Below are 21,565 nucleotides of genomic sequence, written 5' to 3' on the forward strand. Positions count from 1 at the left end.
TTTGTCCAGCACGAGACCCACTTGACACGAGCTCGTCAACCAGGAATCCACGCAGTAGAGGTGAGCGCCCTTCCACTGAGAACTGCGCCACCATATGCGTTTCAAAATGAAAATGAAATTTTTGAGTTTTACGTTCCACGTTTATGCCGGTTAGGCTAAAGGAGACGGTGATGATGAGAGATGAGTGAAATGAAGAAAGTGGTAGGAAACGGGAGAACCCCGAGAAATCCCACACACACGGTGTTTGTCCACCACAAAGTTCACTTGGCGGGAGCAGGGTTTGAACCCGGGACCTCAAGCACCAGAGGTGAACGCTCTACCACTGAACCACTGAGGCCCTCGTTTCAAATTGAGTCTGTATATTATATAGTAAATTGAAAGCAACAGTGTGGTAAATAAACTTCATAAATATGAGATAGTACCTTGCCTAGCCATAAATATTGTTACAAACTTCTGACGTACGCTGTATTATCCGACATGAGGAGGAAAGAACCGCCAGTGTGTTCACGGGTACCTTGAACCATTGTTGCTTGTCCGTGAGAAAGGAAGTATTAAGTTACAGGTGGAACTATGGAATGAGGCGACTACTAAAACCGTTTTGCCTATATTCCGATGACAATTCTGGCTCTATAAAGTTGGAAAATCTGCAAGTGACATTTTCAAGACGCTAGAAAAGTCCACACCAGTCATATGTTTGGCCATCATATCATTGAATGCTTCAATGAAACCGGGACTGTGAAGGATCGTCCGAAAACGGGTCGTTCAAACAGTGTCAGGACCCTAGCAGTTAAGAAAGCTTTAACGGCTCGTGTGCGGAGAAATGCGATAAGGAAGCAGGGTATCATCGCCCATGAAATGAATGTTTCGAAATGGTCAATGTTTAGACTTTTGTCTGAGGACCTTGGACTATGGACTTATCGCTGACGTACAAGACATTACCTGGATACACGCCTAAAGAAGGTGAGTGATAAAACGTAGACGTCTCCTGCAGCGGTACACCCAGAATTGTCATCGGAATATCCTTTCCACAGTTGAGAAAATATTCATCATTGAACAATCGTTCAATCGACAAAATGATAGAGCGTATGCATCAACCTTTCAGGAAGCCCGTAAAAGAGACGTACAGAGAACACAGCTGATGGCGTGGTGCGGGATGAGTTATTCCGGCACCACCAAGCTGCATTTTTGCGAAAATGGAGTTAAAACCAGTGGCCGAGTGAATGAAACCACCGTTTTGGAGCCTATTGTGAAGTGGCACATTGTTTCACAACCAACTCTGGTCTTTCCAGTGGGATTCTGCTCCCACCTACAAAGCTAGGTCCACTCAATGCTGGCTTCAGCGTCGTGTCCCTGAGCTCATTTTGCCAGAAGATTGGTCCAGTAGCAGTCCGAACTTGAACCCTATGGACTACCGATGATTTCAATGCTAGAGGGTATCTTCTGCAAAGGAGACACCCCATCATTAACAGTTTAAAGTGTTCTACGTTGACAGCAGTGGAAGAGTTTCCCCTGGATATAATTCGTTCCACCATAGACGAGTAACCACACAGACTCAGAGCCTGTGTCCGTGCAAAAGGAAACCATTTCGAAATATGATTAGTGTTGTGTGTAGTAAATGCATGTAAGAACAACATATGTAAAGCAAATTAAAACCTCTCTCATGATAGTTGCGTTATTCAGTTTTTCAGTTGTAACAGAATTTATGGAAAGACTACGTATATTAACCCTTCTGTAAATCTTAAATTTTAAAATACAAATGAATTTTATAATTATTTAAACATTTCTAGTTCGTATTAGTTCATAAATTGTTATTCTTCCAAGTAAACGCGGCAATAAAACATGCAGTTATTAAATGTTTATAATTATCTTATTTAAAATTCTATTAGTTGATAGTGTAACTTTAATTAATTAAGTATACATTCTTACTATTCTGTCTACCGCACATAGTCAAAGTAGATTCATACAATAACACTTAAATAATAGAAGCATATTACAATGTCTATTAAAACTAACTAGCAAACCCACACATCCTGGGCAAGTGCGGGACACTATTGTTGTCTGCATGATTGAATATGATACAAAATTTAAAATATTTATGACTATCAAAGTAATATCTTTAATAATATCTTTAATTAAGGATTTCTCGATAATTATTAGAATTTAAGACGTCCTCGAATCTAAGACGCACCCTGATTTTGCTGGGTTAAATTAATGAAAAATAGTAATGTGTTCTATTTTTATTATTACTAAAGCGCACTTTGATATTGGTCATTTTCGGTGGCATATATATCCCTCTCCCCTCCCCATGTTGCGGGCACGGCGTGATAAAAATTATCCCAGGGCCCGAAGTGTCATGTATCTTGAAAATTTGATCGAGATCGGTTGGGTGGTTCAAGAGTTAAGTTCTATTTATTTCTCTATATTAGTCTTCCCTCCCACTCCCCTAGCTTCTACAGTTAAAGTGAAAATATTTAAAAAAATACTTTCCAGGCTCTAATATCATCTATGTTGAAAATTTGATCGAGATCGGTCAGGTGCTTCAAGAGTTATTAAGTTTTATTTATTTTTATGTATCTCTCCCCTCCCCTCCTCCTTCCGTAAGTTATACCGTCAAAGGGATATGATAAACACCCCCCAGATCCGAACCTCACCTATGTTGATAATTTGATTAAGATCAGTTCGGTAGTTTAAGAGTGATAAAGTTACAAAGACAGTCACTTTTATTTTCATTTTTATTTTTTATTTTTTACATATATGTCACTACTTCCCCTTCCCTACATTGTGCCGTGAAAGTAAAATGACGAAAACATCCCAAGTCCGAACCGTATCTATGTTGAAAGTTTGATCGAGATCAGTTGGGAGGTTCAAGAGTTATTAAGTTCTATTCATTTTCATATATTTATCCTCCTCCCCCCCACCCTAAGTTCTACCATCAAAATGAAATAATTAAAAAACTTCCTAAGTTCGAACTTCATCTATGTTGAAAATTTGATTGAGATCGATCGGGTGGTTCAAAAGTAATTAATTAAAGAACATAGTCACTTTTATTTTTATATTTATAGATTAATTTTTATCTCCACCTGCATCTTTTTTCCTACGTTGCTCCGTCAAAGTGAAATGATAAAAATCATCCCAGTCCCGAATCTCATCTACATTGAAAATTTGATCAAGATCAGTCGGGTGGTTCAAGAGTTATTAAGTTTTATTTATTTTTCTATGTCCCCCTCCTCCCCGTCCCCTAAGCTGTACCGTCAAAGTAAATAGCTAAAAACACTCCCAGGCCAGAACCTCATCTACGTTGAAAATTTGATCGAGATCGGTTGGGTGGTTCAAGAGATTAAAAGTCACAAACATAGTCACTTTCTATTTGGATCTGAAGTTTTTTGTTCACAGACATCGCTAGTAATATATAGATTTCAGTAGCGCAGGTAGCGGTGGGAGACTAATTCTACTCTATTATATTATACTATGTGCGAAGAAGTTATTGAAATGTTGTGTTACTAATTATCGATACAATTGCAAATGAACCTAAACAAACTTGCTTATACAAAGAAAAAATATTAGTGTGTAGTAATTTTGTTTTAAGGGAGAAGCGGTCCTTTATTTAGCTTAATAAGTTATTAAACACTAAAACAGTATGCAACTTCTACTACTCTTTTGAGTGATCATGTGCTCTGAAAGTCATTATCAGTTTTTATTTTATTTTTTATTATTTTTAATTTTTACGATTATGCAGAGCATAGAATATATAGATCGTGATACATAAAATATCATGATTCATATTTAAAGATGAAGAGTTTCAATCAATTAATATTTAAGGATATAATGGAAATATTCTACTCATATAAGTACTTCTTAATCACTGAATCTGAACAGTAGAACAATTTATTACACGTATAAGTATACAGAAAATAACACCACCAATTACATTAAGTTCTTTCCACTTTGCAGTCATATCTTACTGCAATATGATACCTTGTCGTGCAATATGAATCGCACTAAAATAATATTGTAAAAACAGAACATAATGTAACCTCTGTACAAAAGGTTAACAGAAGAATTTTTGACTATAAATAGAATTCCCAGTGTTGTCAATCTGTTATGGTTCAGTTTTTAAGATGGTTTGGAAACTTGTCACTGAATGACAGATGGGTAATCCGTTGTGTCATATATGCAAAAGTATACCTCAGTAAAGTATCACTGAGCCAAGGACTCAGTGGCACAAAAGTTAGACAAAATGGCGCTCATAATAAAATGAAAGAGAAATTAAAAAAAAAAGACTTGAAATTATTGAGAATTAGCAGATTTCAATTTGTAGAAGTTGAAATTTCTTCTCGTTCCGGCATTTTCTTTGTTTACTGTGTCGAATGACAGTTACAGATATATTGTATGCTGTCCTCTAAAAAAAATGAATATTGCGGAATCACAATCACACACACGTACACCTACACACACACACACACACACACACACACACACACACAAATATATATACGTACGTCTGGATTTTACTATTCCAAATCTGCACGTTAAGCAAAAACTTACAATACCAAATATATTAGTCAGTGCTACAAACTAATTTATCCTATAGTGTTGCAAATATCCAAACTTTGGAAACCTCTACCACAGTAACAAAACAACTGATACAGACAGGGAAATGCATACCTAAAATACTTTAGTATGGAATAACATTACAAAGATATAAAGTATTTCGAATAAATAAGAGCAATTACAAGGGTTTAAAAATTTGACTTTTTCGAAGAATTTGATTTCGAAAAAACGTGTAAAGTATCACATCTATGTACTGCATATGGTTTCCAATAGGCGAAACATCATTTTGCCATCTACATCAATTTGACATCTCGAACCATTCCAGAGATACAATAAAGACTGCTAAAGTTTGCAACATTGGTTAAAACGGTGTTTGTGAAGAATGATTTTAAATGACCATCGTTTTCATTTGTTTTTATAGCATTACAGAAATAGCTTTTGGTAGTTCTCCCAATGTTCTCCCAATTACATAATTTTAATGAGTGTTGCAAACTTTACCTATGTTTATCATATATGTGAAACGGCTTGAGATGTCATATTGCTGTAAACAGTAAAATGATGTATTCATCCATTGGAAACCATACAATTACTTAGATATGATAATCGACTAAGCATTTTTATAAATAAAACCTTTCGAAAAAAGCAAACTTCTCACACACTTGTAAGTTCTTTCCTATGTATTCGAAATGTCATATTATAACAGTATTCAACGCTACGGTACTTTAGATATGTATTGTTCAGTGCGTATCAGTTGTGTGGTAGAGTCTTTCAAAATTTTGATGCTTGTAATACCGATAGCATAATGTCCTTACTTTGAAACACTAAATAATAAATGTGATATAACTTTTGCTTGTTTTAGTGCCACTCGGAAAAGTACAACTTAAAATTCTCTTCATCTACTGGCATTGCAGAGCATGACGTCAAATTATTTCCCACTGCTAGTATTTGGATAATACAAAATTTCAGGTCTTTTTATCTATTGATTTAGAGGGTATCCCATTGTCTCAAATTAAAATTTCATTTATCTTGTAATGCCTTTGTAGTTGTTCGAACGAACAGATAAAATTCGATTAAATTTTATAACATGCAAATATCAAAAGAGGAAATTGTTTAACATACTCCACAATACCGTCAGATTAACAGTGTTACGAACCCAGCATACTGTTATTTTTCTTGAATAGCATTACATTATATACATATCTCAAACCAACTTAGTACATAGGCCTATTTCAAATCTATATCTTAAGCGAAATATTGTAATACTATATTTATTATTAGTGTTACAACCAAAGGATGCTACAGTATCACAGACACTGGAAAACATCCAAATTTCGGAGGACTGTAACAGTAATAACGCAGTAAGACGGAAGTGTCAATGCATATTGGGAGTCCTTTAGTGTCAAATAATATGACCACGAATGACGTATTTCTAACAAGAATAAACAAAGTTACCAGAGATGAAGAGTTTACACATCCAATCACATAGATGGTTTCTAATAAACGTAAAGATCATAATACCGAATATAACAACTTGTTATATTAACCTACGAAAATATGTTAAACACATGTAAACTTTACAACACTGCTTAATATTACGTAGTTACGAGAACTTACAATTACAACTACCAAGAACTATTGCTTTAATATTAAGAGGCAGAAAAAGCAACATTTAAAAAAAAACAATTACAACATTTGAAGCGGTATAGCAACTCTGCACATGTTTTCCATCCTACTATATTTACCTTTATTATGATATTTGCCTTTATTGCATGATTAGATAGCATAGTTATCTAAGCACTTTTTTCGAAATAAAATATTTTAAAGAAAGTAAAATAATTTTCAAACCCTTCCTTGTAACATTGCTCTTACTTGTTAGAAAAATATAATCACATGGTCACACTATTCGACTCTATGACACTTACGATGTGTGTTGACATGCCCGTCTTACTTGTGTTATTACTATTGTAGAGATCTCCAAAAATTTTATTGTATACCGATGTTTGTGATACTGTAGTGTTTTAGTTTGTAACAGGGAATAATAACTATATATTGTTCATATTTGTTCATTTTTTGTATTATAAGTTTCTGTTTGAAATCTATAATAAGCTGAATTAATGCTATTGTAAAAAAATATAACTTTAAATTGAATTGGCAATATTGTTAATATAGTGGTATTGTGGAGTATGCTAAACAATATCCCTCTGTCAATATTTGCTTGTTACAAAATTTAATCGAACTTTATCTATTAGTTTAAAAATTACGATGAGATTTCAAGACGAATAGCCCATAGCCCACCCAATATATATTTATATCTATATATATATATACAGAGAGAGAGAGAGAGAGAGAGATGGTGCATTTATCATAATATGCCCTTACACCATGCAAGTAGACAGTGGACATTGTCTGGCATACTCTCCGATACCACAAAGTTACTAATATTTCAATATAGCATAAAGTTGTACTTCTTCAAATAGCACTACATCAGGTTCTTACACTTTTAAAATCTACATGCAAAAAATAAATGTTACATTTATTATTCACTGTTATAAACCAAGGATGTTAAAGTATCACAAACATCCAAATTTTGGTGACCTCTAGAGTAGTAATAACGCAAGTGAGACAAATGCGACAATGGATATCCAAGTACTTTCGTGTCTAATACTATGATCAAAATATACTACAATGAATACGAACAAAGTTACAAGGAATTGAATATTTGCCTATTTTCAAAAGCATTTATATCTTAATCCTGCTTAGATAAGTACCCAATCCAATTGAAAAGTCCAGTTTTCAATAAATGTGAAAATTAGTTTAAGGCAACTTATATCTCAAATTGTCCTGGAGATATGATAAAAAATTGTTAGTTTGTAACACTGCTTAAATTATGTAAGTTCGAGATCTTGTGGAGTTTACACCCAGCAAAAGATATTGTTGTAATGTTATAGAATCAAAGCAAATCAAAAATTGTTTTAAAAAGTTACAAGTATGCAGTTTTAAGCAATATATCAAATTTAACCATTTTTCATATAACTCGAATGGTTTGAGATACCAAATAGCTGTAAATGACATTTTAATCTTCATGACTATTGAAAAATAATGTACGTAATTGGATGTGATATTTATCTATACACTTTTTCGAAGTAAAATTCTTTGAAGAAGGCTAAATTTTCAAATAATTGCAACTTTATTTCTACTAGTTGGAAGTATGTTATACGATGACCGTAGTATTCGATATTAAGGTACCTTGGATTTGCATTGCTCCTTCCATGTCACTTGTGTTATACTGTTGTAGAACTCTCCAATTCTTACTTTGCAACACTGCATGCAGTTGTTTTGTATTGTTTAGTTTTACATGTAACTTTGAAATATGTAACTACGTGACGTAGTGGTAGAAAAAATACAATTTTATGTTGGGTTGGCAACATTGTTAACTTTGTGGTATCACATATACCAAACAACGTACTCTTGCTGATATTTGCATGGTACAAAATTATTTATCTATCAGCTTAAAAGTTACAAGGATATATCAACATAAATTGTCCACCTATATACGAGGGTCGTTCAGAAATTAATGCCTGCTATTTTTTGTGTTGATTTTGTATGTCCGTGCCGGGTATCGTTGGTGTAGTGCTAATGCTTGAGCCTTCTTCTTTTATTTGCAGCTAGTCCCGTTGTTCTGTGGTAGTTGGCGTCAGCATAGAAGTGTTCCAAAATGGAGCCTAATATGGACGCGTGTATAAAATAACGATGTGTGATTGGATTCCTCACTGCTGAAGGAATTGCGCCGATTGAAATCCGTGGACGTTTGGTAAAGGTTTATGGAGACGATACAATAGATGTGAGCAATGTGAGGCGATGGGTACGGTATTTTCAAGGTGGTGAAAAGAGTGTTCATGACAAGCCACGGTCCGGCCGACCCTCCACGGCTGCCAACCGTGGCAATGAAGAGCATCTTAATCAACTCATCCGTACTGATGTCCGGATAACGACCAGAGAATTGTCTACAAAGCTGAATGTGACAAACATTTTCAAGACTCGGAAGCTGTTGTCACAGCTGTAAGAAAGTGGTTAGCTTCAGCTGGTTCCAATTGTTACAAGCGCGGCATGCAGGCTTTTGTTCATTGTTGGCAAAAGTGCATAACGAATGGTGAGAACTATGTGGGAAAATGACAGTCTGTAGCTGAAATATTGCTCTGTTTAGTTGTGCTGTTGTTATTTATGTATCTCCATTAATTTTCATAAAAAAAAATAAGATGCATTACTTTCGGAACGAACCCTCGTATAAAGCCTTCACCAGAATTATTTGCCACTTATGTGAAACCTTAACAACTTGAAATTATTTTACATTTAGGGTAAATACAGAAAGTAAGTTTGTGAAAAAGGGTATATTTATTACAGTAAATTAATATCTTCTAAAATTAAAAGCTTTTTGCTTTAACATCAGTAGTTATTCTTTTTGGTAAAAACAGCACTAAGCGGTGACACTCTTATGCAGTAGTAGCTGCCCACCTGATTCGAAACACTTTCAATGCTTCTTTTGATGTGAAGGAGTGCTCCCTTATCAATCAATGATGTTCAATGGAGTTAAGGTCTGGTGACTGAGGAAGCCAGTCCAGGAAGCTGTATTTTGTGAGAATTACTTAATTGCCATTCACGCAACATGATTTGTTGTCTTTCTGGAAACGAACTTTATACATGTTAGTGCGACCGAACATTTTAAAGCGCAGATTGCAGTACCTGAATGTACTTTCTGGAATCCATTCGACCCTCACACATCAGCATTTTGCCGACTCCTTGTGCCGATATGTAACCTCACTCTATTACCTAGGTATATTCCTTGTTTTACGCTTTGTAGAAAACATTCTGGCTTGTATTCTTCGCTCTGTATCTGACGTGAAACACCTGAAACTGCAAAGAAAAATATTAAAGTAAGAAAGAACAATTAGCAATAAGTTAACTTCTTCTTCTATTATGTTGTTGTGTTTGAAATAAATCTAGGATTCATCAAGTGAATATACCTCGAAATTAGACTCGTACCACCACACGATGTGCGATCAATTCTCCTCAGTGAAATTTCGATGGTATACCCCACTACAAGCGCTGGTTTTTATTCTTATCCGACTACTAGGTTTACTTTTTCGCTTTGCAGCTGTTGAACCTCGTATGTTGTAACCTTCTCCTTACTGTTGTGGCAGAAACCTTTTTCTCAGTGGTACTGAATATATCAACAGTCAGCTTAGAGGACGTCTTTGCCGATTTCGTAAAGAAGTGCGTACAAACTACTGGTCTTTTCTCACTTGTGATGCGTTCCCTACCATTCCTTTGTTAGTTTTCATGAATTTCAATCTTTTTAGACCTATGTATTGAGTATTGCACAGTACTATGAGAATAGTTTACTGTTTTTGCGATTTGAGTGTTTTCTTCCTTATACAATAACGGTATTCTTACACGTTTAGCTAAATCTAATTCGCATATTTTTTGATATTCTCTAAAAAATAGTATTATACTGTAAACAATTATAATGTTATATATATCGGATATTCTAAAAATGGTGCCCAAGGACTACAAAGTACTATTCTACAAGTCAAAATAAAGCTAATATATATATATATATATATATATATATATATATATATATATATATATATATATATGTAATCATACCCTTCGGGTCCTCGTATGAAGGCGCAAATTGCACTATGTGATAATGTAGCAGATAAAGAACCACAGATTAGATCTACCAATCCATCAAACAGTTACATCGATTCTTCCCAGATGGAAGTTAAAGTCGATAGGCGTTGATATTAGAATCACTTATTAACGTAATAATCGATGTGACTGTTTGATGGATTCGTAGAGCAACGCTAACGGTTCCAAGTTATTTTACGAGGTTACCACGTAGTGAAATATTTGTTTCCCCATAGCGGAAGAATGAGACCCACGGTGTGTATACCTTATATAACATTTTCGCTTTATCTTGTACTCAGAAATAGCTCTCTGTAGTCCGTGGGCGCCATTTTTTAGAAAATCCGATATATATATATATATATATATATATATATATATATATATATATATATATATATATATATATATAGAGAGAGAGAGAGAGAGAGAGAGAGAGAGAGAGAGAGAGAGTATATGTATGTGATTGTGAGTGTGTTTAATGGAGAAACCTGTATTTCGGAACCCATGAAATGGGTGAGGTGTATCACTCCACTGGCATGTATTTTTTCTTAATATTACGGATGATGATTTCGTATTGAAACTTAGATTCTTTTGAGAATATCTAAGTATGTATCATACATAATATCTTTAAATTTAATAGTACCTTAGGAATAAATAATGCTACCATAGCAATTGATTTTGTATAGGTGAGGAAACAATTTATAACATTATTCAATAGCAAGTGTTGAGTCACAACTTAAATATAGCATTAAGGAAAACAAATATCAGTACTAGTCTCTACTTCTAATCATTCCAAAAGCTATTGATTGTACGGTAAGATATAATAATATGCCTAAAGTTATTTTTGTTTCGCAATTCAGTCGAGAATGACTTTAATGTGCTTGGTACAAAATATGTAATGTGTATTAAATATATATAAATATTTAAAGTATGTTTACTTGTCGTTTGTTCTTCTGAATATATTGCAAAATAAAAGATTACTAGTATTAAAATGTTTGTGATACAATTTCTCTAAAGGACAAAAATGAAATATTTTTAATGTGTAAGTCTATACTTAATAGTGTAAATGTAATAATATGTATGTTCAAATAACACAGTTTAATGATTGAATGTTACATTTCTGCAACATATTATATTTTCACTATATGTATAAAAATTGTATAAATTGAAAAAGTAATCGAAGATTGTCTTAAAAATTATGATTAACCTACGTTGTTTGGAACTTTACAAGTATTGGTATAAAAGCATAAATGGTATTAACTTATTGGATTCTTACTAATAATACCTATAGATTCAAATAAAAGAGCTAATAACTGGATTACTCAACATAAACATTTGAAAGTAACAACTTTCTTTTGATTACTAAAGTTTCACATGCAATTCTGCTTAGGATGAATTTGCACTTCAAGTATTAAGATATTATTTTCTCCTCATGATTTTCAAAGTATCACTAATGTACTGAAATAAATTTTTATAGTTCAAATTAGCAACTGTACTAAGTTATTGATATAAAACAATGCCCATTATTGTTACATTTTATAAAACGTTTATTTTTAAACGTGTTCAAAAATTTAAATTTGTTTTACTACATATGTATTACATCAATTTAAGTTTTAAAACCATTAGATTCTGTGTACTAGTTTCATGAAAGAACACTATTATTAATAATATGTAAATTTCTGTACATTCCAACCTGTGAATTGCTGTACCTGCCGACCATCGAATTATGACCACCTACTTAACAGCAATACTTTATCCTTTCGTCTTCCGTAGAGCTAAGATATTATTCTATGACATACAACAGGTGCTCAATGAGGTTGAGATTTGGGAAATTCGGAGGCCAAGGAAGATATTAGATGTCGATCAGTTCGAAAATATCTCTCTTATGGACATGGAATGTTAATTTGCATGCTCTGCTATTTCACCATATTGTGCTTCTCGAACCATTCTGTACCGTATATTCGCGACAGATAGGCGCGTTATCGCTTCGGAAGATGCCATTACCATAGAAAACTTACAACATTATGGGATGTAACCCGTCTCCCAGGAGGTTGCCATACCGCAAACCAGTCACGAGTTCGTCAGCAACCGCTAAGTGACCTGTTCTTACCATATAAACTAGAACCCCACCGTCTCATTGGGTTTCAGCCAAACATCCAGATACTTATCGACGGAGTAGAGTAATAACATTGAGTCATCAGATCAAGAGACTTTTCTTCCAATTCACTGTTATACAATTCTCACGTTCTTACACTAAGTGACTCGCTGACGTTCCTAAATCTCAGTAAGAAGGTGGATGACATCATCTGGTGAAATAGCAAAGCATGCAAATTAACATTGCATGTCCATAAGAGATATGTTTTCCAACTGATCGACATTGCACTGGGGAATTACCTCGTCCAGTGTGGTGCGTCTTGAGTCCATCCCAGTAGTGAATGCGATTTTCACTCTATGTTGCACAATCGTCGATTCATTACTTGTCTGTTGCAATCTTGATACACATTCGCCTCGGATGCTCTGAAATACCTCATTAGAGAAGCTGTTTACACGATCGAGGAACCAGCTCTTTGAAACACCAGAGTCTGAACCTTATTAAGCACTTATAAATATTAATGTTTGCTAATTAGATGACAACTCTCACTACTAGGTGACTATTCAGAATAGTAAGTATGCTCTAGGAGAGTGAGGGCTGTCATCAGAAAACTTAAGCAATATAACATAGTCGAATTCACAACTTGGATGGATGATCATAATTCAATTATCGGTACCTATTTGTATTTTAAGTAGCACAATCACAATAAAAGTTATGTAACTAATAGCACGTAACCCACTTTGTTAAACTTCGCAAATAAATAATAAATACTTCTGTTAATGGATGTTTAACTCTCAAAATATTATACGAAAGATAGCAGTTTACAATCTTTGCCTCAAAAGTAAACACATGAAGAGCTCAACTTCAAAACAACCTAAGTCAAAAAGTAAGTTTTTCAGGAGACAGACCATTTTTGTGTTTGTTTCCATCATTGTGTTTCTGTAAAAGGAAAGTAATCTACATGAAAGGAACTTGCAATTGCCTACTTTTCGTAAGATAGCGTTGAAATTATCATCTATAGCGAGGGTTTTATAAGTGGTTTTAGGCATGAGTCAGAAATTAGCTTCGGAGAATACTGTTGACTTAGGACACCTTGGAAAAGAATGCTGTTTTCTTTTGCCTACAATTAATTCGATTTATGAAGTTTCGGCATGAAACCGTGTTCAGTACACGGAGATACTGAAAGGGAACTTAATAGAACTAATATCTCAAAATTGACAAAAAAATTGACTTAGACTGTTTTGGAATGCATCCATTCAAATATCTTGATCATGTTTAAGTTTTCAAACCAAATAAATAAGTTGTGATTTACAAAATTATAAAGGTCCTCCTTAGTTATAAGTTTGCACGAAATGCATTTGTTTATACTGCTATCCTACTTTCTAGCTTTAATTTGAAAAAGTAAACCCATACATGGTTAAATTTAGAATAACAGAATAATCTGAATTATTTTTATTTGCAAGTTAATTACAAATTATGAAAACTTCATGGAAAGTGAATAAACTTGTTTTAAGAGAGAACTAGTTTCGTTGGAAGAAGTAATGTTTGTGCACACATTATCAAGAAAGAATAAGGAATGTTTGGATTCATAGTAGGAGTACTGTAGATTGTCAGCGTATAATTGTTATAAACAGTAATGTACTAAACATTACTTCTTTCCACATCTCTCTGCTCAATAATAGAGTTTGCTTTCCTTGATTAAGCAATTTTACAAATAATAGAAATTCAGTAGATGAAACACATCAAGTCGAAATAAATGTATGAACACTAGTATGTGATTTAGAAACACACAATACTTGCTTCAGATTTGTGTAATTTTTCTTTACAATGAAATAAAATGTAATTGTCTAGTTTGGATACATAAATATAATTGAATCTCTGAGTGCAGGAACAACTATCGTATCATATTGATGTATTAATGGATTCGAATATTTAAGAGATAGGTCCATAAATTGTCATAAGTTATAACATTTTTTTAAAAATCATCTCAGGAAAAAACTATATTTGGTAATATTAAAGATGAATGTAATCATGTTATACATTAAATGTTGGCATATTTAGGCAACAAAATATATAAATATATAATTCAAACTATTACTTTCCACTTTATCTTAAATTTAGGTTTGAACAAGTAAACTAATCAATCTTACAATACATATTTATTTTTCTTGTGGATTTTAATTATTTGGTTTAATTTTCTCCAATATACAGATTTTCCTTGTCAATAACTTTTTGTTTAAATGAAAAATACAAGCTTAAGAATGGATATACTCTACCTATATCTTTTTCTGTTTTATTAATGTTGTACAGATATTGTATTCTCGTTTAGAATTGAAAAGATCTTCCAAATGTAAGACATATTTTAGAATATTACTTGTAACTCATTAACTCGATTGAATATTTACATTTAAGGATTATAAGTGTGCTAATTACAATAGGTTATTGAGATTTTATTCATTCATTTTTATTCATTAATTAAATAATTTATGATCCTCCACAGGTACGATCTAGTCAACAAGCAGCAAATGCATCAAAATGCAGTGAGTATTATTCTTCTATGTAACTTTCAATATTAGTATACTCTTACTTTCGTTTAAGAAAAATGGTCAAAGAAATATGATGGACCGTTGTGGGTGTATTGTTAGTAGCATTAACATGTTTTCTTATTGAAAGCACACTTCGATATCCTGAATAAATCTAAAATAGTTCATGTCAAGAATAGAAATAACTTATGAGATAAGTAAAGTCAAGTATTTAAAAACAAAGTTAGCAAGTTGCCTCTTGCAGAAACTAATTTTCTAACAGATAACATATAGGGAATCTTATCATATACTCTAACGTTTGTTTGTCATGTAAACTTGTACATAAGAATGTTTTATCCACAGATGCGAGAGATCTATTGATATGAATATTAACTTAAAATTTTTATTAGCCTACTATTCAGGTTAAAATAACAAAATGTATTTTCCCTATAGATGAAATTATACCAAACAACTTTGTTCCTCTCAAATTTTTGTTTATTGGAAATATAATATAACAAGATTTTATGTCTATTTACATACATAAAAAATCCCCAATCCCCATCAACTTATAATATACTAAGAACGTTCAAGTTCTTCAGTGGAGTTCGTTTCTAAACTAATCTAAATACAAAACAATTTGTATTAACTACTTCATAAGAAACTACTAAATAAATCCTTATGTTACCAGTGAAATATACTACATTTTTAATTTTTAAAACTTTATATTGTAAAACAAAATTAAATGTGACCAAACCAAACATTTGTTCTTAATGATATGTATTACAGTTTCAGCAATATATATGATTGCTTTCATCCGCCACATTATAAAGTCCAATATAAAACTACGGCTTATACATTTCAGAAATTGAGAGAAAATATGATTCGTTTCAACAACCAATAAGATTCTTCCTTTTATTGTTACAGTTCTAAAATATTAAATTAAGTATGTATCTAAGCTTTTATTTAGGTTCAACCTTTCAAGTTTTAAAAAATGAAGTGAAAGAAAAAGAAAGAATTTTTAAGTGCTAAGAGAGCTAGAAGTCTTCTTTGTTCTCATCCAACCGAGAAAAGTTGTTGGAAGCAATCAGATAACACATTTTGCAGTTGTTCACTCAGCCGTGGATCCAGCATTTCTAGTTATCTTTCTATCAGCAGTTTTGTTCCAAGTTCACTAAAAACATTCTTCAGGGAAGTGACTCTTTATCAGGCATTAAACATAACTAGAAATCACTAATTAGTTGATTTTGAAAGTATTGATTCCATTTGACACGCAGTAATATACATGAAGGCCTGAACACATAATTATACTCTATATATACACACAAAAAACTCTCAAAATTCAATAGTAAATTATATATTTAAAACGAAAGATCATGCATTGAAATCGATATATAATTAGTTTATATTCCTATTGAAATATACAAGTAAACAAAAGTATGGCTGTCTAATTTATACCTTTACGTTTTGCAGTCCGATTTAAAGCTCGAAGATTTTTTAAAGTACAGACGCTATATATGACACGGAATATCAAGTCTGTAGACGGGACCTAGCTTAACATTTTTTAATAATTATGTACAACGTATTCGGTGGAAGTAGTGGGGTACATAGCTCATTCTACAAAATCACATTTTTAAGTTTCTAGATTTCGATAGAACTTGGCATTGTATCAGAATACTTGTCAGAACATTTAACTTTGACTAAGATAAAGGGGGTTTGAAGCACGATGAACTTGAAATTGAATTTGTAAATATCACTGAAACAAGCTTACATGATTAAGGCGAAAGAATGTTAATAGTGTAAATGGAAATGTGATTTCCCTTTGGCCCCCTAATTTTACACCCATTGAACGTTCAAGTTCAAGAGTTTTGAAACGTGAAACGATGCCTTGCTCTACTGAAATACAAAAATGAGGGAATGAAATTTGCAATTTTTGTGTTCGGAACAATTTCTATACAGTATCAACTCAAGAGAATTTTGTCTCGTAAGTTGTACTAAGCACTATAAATTAGAAATTTCACTTTCCGATTTTAGAATTTCAATAGAACTCGGCATTCTGGAACTTAAGATCTCTCATCTTTTCCTCAACGAACGAAGTGACAAACGTGCGAGAAATTGGCTCTGTTTATCATATTTATATTTTTGGAGAAATATCACTATTTTTGAAAGGATTTTCAACGACTTATCTAGTATTTTTAAAGGCAGTTAGATCATTGTTTAGCTCATGTAGTAATTAATGATAAAAATGAATAGATTTCCTTGTTTATAGGGAGTGCCTTAAGAGTTTTTCTGGTTTGAATAAGTGACAGCAGCTCAACAAGCGCATACGTCTCGTAATCTTGCATACTTGGTACTATTTCTTCCTACTGGGTTCAAAAATACGTAACGCATAATTCTTGGGTCTTGTTAAATCACCTAAAAAGTCACCAGTTGAAATTATGCTTTCATCAGGTTTTTTAGTATAAATTACTGAATCAGTATCAAAATACACTTTCTTGTAATTGTTCTAAACACTTGTACAATTCCAATCTCACTTTGCTGTTGTGTATGCAGTTATGACAATGTTTACTGTTGCTAGCGAACGAGGAACTTCATCTGTGTATTGCCAATATACATACATGTCACCATTTACTAGAAATATTTGATGTACGTCTATATAATGGGATGTTAATTTATCATATAATTCCTTGGGGTCATTAATATTGCTTGCATGACCCATGTTCTCACGTTGACCAAATTTTCCCCAAATTGAATTTAACATTAATTTAGCTAAACTCCTAAGTGCTGGATTATGTTTAATTTTCTTTACATCTAGACGTATTCTTTTCTTTACATAAAATTGCTGTATGTACTTCTCCTTTAGCTCATCTGTTTCACACCATGATGGCCAGCCACTAGCTTCCGTTTTTGCTTTCAAGAAGGTGTTTATGTTTTCTGCAAATAAACCGCCGCTTTTTGTTTCTTTATCATGTTGAACAACATCATAAGCTCCAATTTCATGAATATTCATTATTTTGTACCCTTCTTCCAATGCTTTTCTTACTTCTGCTACCCATGTACGATGTAGAATTTGGTCTTCATCACTGTGATTACAATGTGCCTGGTTTAATTCATCACAACATGTACGACAAAGTGGAAACATTAATCTATCATTTGATTTGTAATGGAGCGCCGGATGGAAGAGAGTTTTTGGAGGAAGAATGCTTAACTTTACAATCCTTCTACCTCTTCAATGCTGGGAGTATTTGAATATCCAGGCAAATAAATATTGGGATGAAGAATTGGAAATTTCTTAGTTTTATATATGTAGCGATAAAGGATAATAACATCTTTGTAACATATTGTTTCTTCTTCACTCTTCTGCCTTATGATACAAACTTATGGCATTCACACGTCCTCCATAAAAAGCGTCACGAGGATTCAATGGAGTTTTCTTTGTGTACGGATGATTACTAACATACTTCTTCATCTCTTCATTTCCTGCCATTTATTTTTTAAATTCACAACAACATATTTCGCCAACTTCACACCCAAAAACTTTAAATTTTTGAATCTTCTTCTTTGTGCTTCATACCGAAATTCCATGGTGTCTGTAGGATTGTTATATATGGGTTTATCTCTGTCATTAGGGTAGAAAAAAATTCAACCAGGGTAAAACATTCTTCATATTACTGTATTTTTCCTGTATCGGGGTCTGTCCATTCACCATCTATTTTTGTTGATGCAATTCGTTTTTCCATAGAACTTGCAGCATTGGTAATTTGAATATTTCTTGTTTTTTCTTCTGAAGCTATCCATTGTACTGCTTCAAATGATTGTACATCTCTCCATCGATACCCGTTCTTTGGTATCATATTTATAGTATTTTCCTTTAAGAAATTTCTTCGATACACCAAGTTACATGCACTGGCGATTGTAATGCATTCAAGTAATTGATTTACATTCGTTTCTGACTCAAATGTGTTCATAAAGGAAATACATGCTTCACGTAAAACTGCGACATCCTGTACACAATACTTTATGAGTTCTTCTTCATTTTAAAGTTGTCATTGTGGTGTTCAGTATACCATTGCATAAACTCGAGTCTTCCGTCTACTTTCATAGTATCTGCACCATAATACCTAATGTCTGGACGCGTACCTTCATACGTCTCGTTCTCACGTCGATTCAAAAAGTGTGGAAAATAGCCTTTTGCAGGATTGAAGACCAACCGCACCATTTAATTTACTTAAGGGCATAGGAAGAAAACTTAGTGAATCAATGAAGGTTACGTTACTTACTTTAAGAGAGAATTTTCGCCCCATTCATGATCACTTCTGGAATCCAATTAATCTTCTCAATCATGGTTTTTATGATGAAATGTGCATCATAGCCTTTCGAGTTGTGTGCAATGTATTTTATTGTGTTAATGTTTGTAAATGTGTTAGAGAGTCTTCTATTACATTTTCTCATCAAATATATTTTCACGTTTTCCAGAAACGATACAATCATTTTCCTGTTATTACCTTCATAACAACGATGCACGCTGACTAAGCAAGAAATTAGGTATATGTTCATATATGTTTGCGTCCTCATCTTCCATTTTCGTATCTTGTGTACATTCAATACCATACTATACAATCATAGTTTTCTTCTCCGTGATAATCTTTTGATTGGCTTTTTAAATCATCTTCTTTCATAAACTTTCATGTAACATTCGTGAGTAGGTGGTACAATAGTAGAGCAAATATTACAATACGTTTCTCCACATACTTGAGATCCTTTTTCTTTTACTACATAAATTTTCAAACACTAGGCACAACATTTCACAATTGAACATAAAGGCTTTCCATTTCGATAAGGAGCTGACTTGTGATATTCAGAGCATGAATGACCATAAAATTTTCGATTACAACCACTGCATGTAGTATGACCTTCTTTAAAATCACATGGTGGCTTCTGATGACATCAGTAACATACAGCTGTACAATGTTTCAAATGTTTATACTTTTTTCATATTTCTTATGACAACTTTCGCAATAATAACTGCAGCTGAAACGTGATGTTAAGCTTTCAATGACGTTATAATGATTACCTATGAAATGTAAATTTAAAGATGTCTCTCGTTAACGCTTGGTGGTGCTTCAAACATGACATCACTTCCTGAAAAACCCCTATACACTGTGATTTTATAATCCTTTAAATGTTCTTGAAATTTATGAATTTCAGGAATTCCACCACCATGACTGAATCTACACCACACAGATCTTCTGCTTGTTTTCTATTATGTGTTTATTTTAATCTTTTACGTATCTATTGTATTCGGTTTGATTTCTCTCCTTGTATTTTTTTAATCCTAGGGCAACGACGATAGCATGTGCTAAACATCTAGTACCTTTGTTCTTAATTGTGATATTACCCCGTTTTGCCTTTACATATTCACTGGCATTTATAACGTTGTCTCAAAGGACCTTGTCCTCTTGGCGTAGTACATGATGAAAGTTCACGATACAATCTTCGCGATATAATCGATATATATGTACCCTCCATATTATGTCTTCTATACTGTTTTCTACGTTCTTCTATTATATAAAATCTATTGTTACTATGGTTACGATTATTACTTCCAAATCCCACTTATGCATTTATGTTTCGTTCTGCTTGAAATTCAGATAGCAATTCATCCATTCTCTTCTCTATTTCGTCTAAATCAACTTCTAATTCTTCTTTTTCAGGATTAGCCTCTGCTAATATTTCCACAAATGATGGAAGAAATTTCTTCTTCTTCCTCTTTTCCAGGGTTGGGAAATAAATCGTTAAGCCACTTTTGTAGTTCATTTTCGTAGACTCTTCTTCTGTATTCTTCTCTTCCTTATTGTAATCCTCTTGTATTATCGGTGAAATGTAAGATTTATCACCTTTTCATCAATTGACCTCCCTTCTTCTTCTTCTTCTTGTAAACATTTTTTTAATTTTTTCGATACAAGCGGATGCTTCCTTTTCCTCTTCTTCAGTTATTATATTACCACAATTTTCTAATATTACTAATAATTCTTTATATTTCTCTACTTCATCTTTTACACCTTCGTTTATCATCTCTTTCTGTTGTTTTCTTTTCTTCTTCTGTTATTTGAATTTCATTAAGTGCATCTGTTTCTTCTTCTTCTTCGGCAATGTTCATCATCTCTTCTTCTTTCTCTTCTTCTGTTATTTCAATTTCATTAACCGCATCTCCTTCTTCTTCTTGAGCAATTGCATCCGTTGGTAATCTTACTTCTTCCTTATGTGTTCGTTTCTTCTTTCTTTCAGAGGCGGATCCTGGAACGACTTCTGGGGGGAGGCGGTGGGTTGTCATACTGTTACTTTTAAGGGCTCCAAACTTTGGGATGGGTTTTATTTATATATATAAAATAAGGAAGTTTCCTCTTCTGGTTAGGGGGCGATATAAGTACTTAAAAAAGGAATAACAATATCGACAAGGATAAGGAAAGGAGTATACACATGTCTTTATTTATTTGTATTCAACCTAAAATAAAAAAATAAATTCATCTCATTACTTATAAACACATTCCCAATAGTTATAAAGCAGTAAATATACAGATAGATTTCAATTCGTTATAAGGAAAACATAAGACAGAACTTTATGATATCAAGGAAACAAAAATCACACCTTTTCAATATCACACGTGTACTAATATTGATTTTTTACTTATACGATAATGAACTTCTTTTT

General features: G+C 33.0%; 1 protein-coding gene across 2 annotated transcripts in view; it reads left to right on the forward strand.

The window, feature by feature from the left end:
• The window catches only part of LOC145662874 (trypsin-1-like), a 138,828-nt gene that overhangs the window by 68,767 nt on the left and 48,496 nt on the right, over positions 1–21,565 (forward strand). For both annotated transcript variants that reach the window (XM_081728834.1, XM_081728835.1), the window contains one exon: positions 14,835–14,874. In XM_081728834.1, the coding sequence (XP_081584960.1) occupies positions 14,835–14,874 (40 nt within the window). The remainder of the gene's footprint in view (positions 1–14,834; positions 14,875–21,565) is intronic.

The sequence above is a fragment of the Thermobia domestica genome, chromosome 10 (assembly GCF_964235325.1).
Source record: "Thermobia domestica chromosome 10, izTheDome1.hap1.1, whole genome shotgun sequence".
In the NCBI taxonomy this organism is placed as follows: domain Eukaryota; kingdom Metazoa; phylum Arthropoda; class Insecta; order Zygentoma; family Lepismatidae; genus Thermobia; species Thermobia domestica.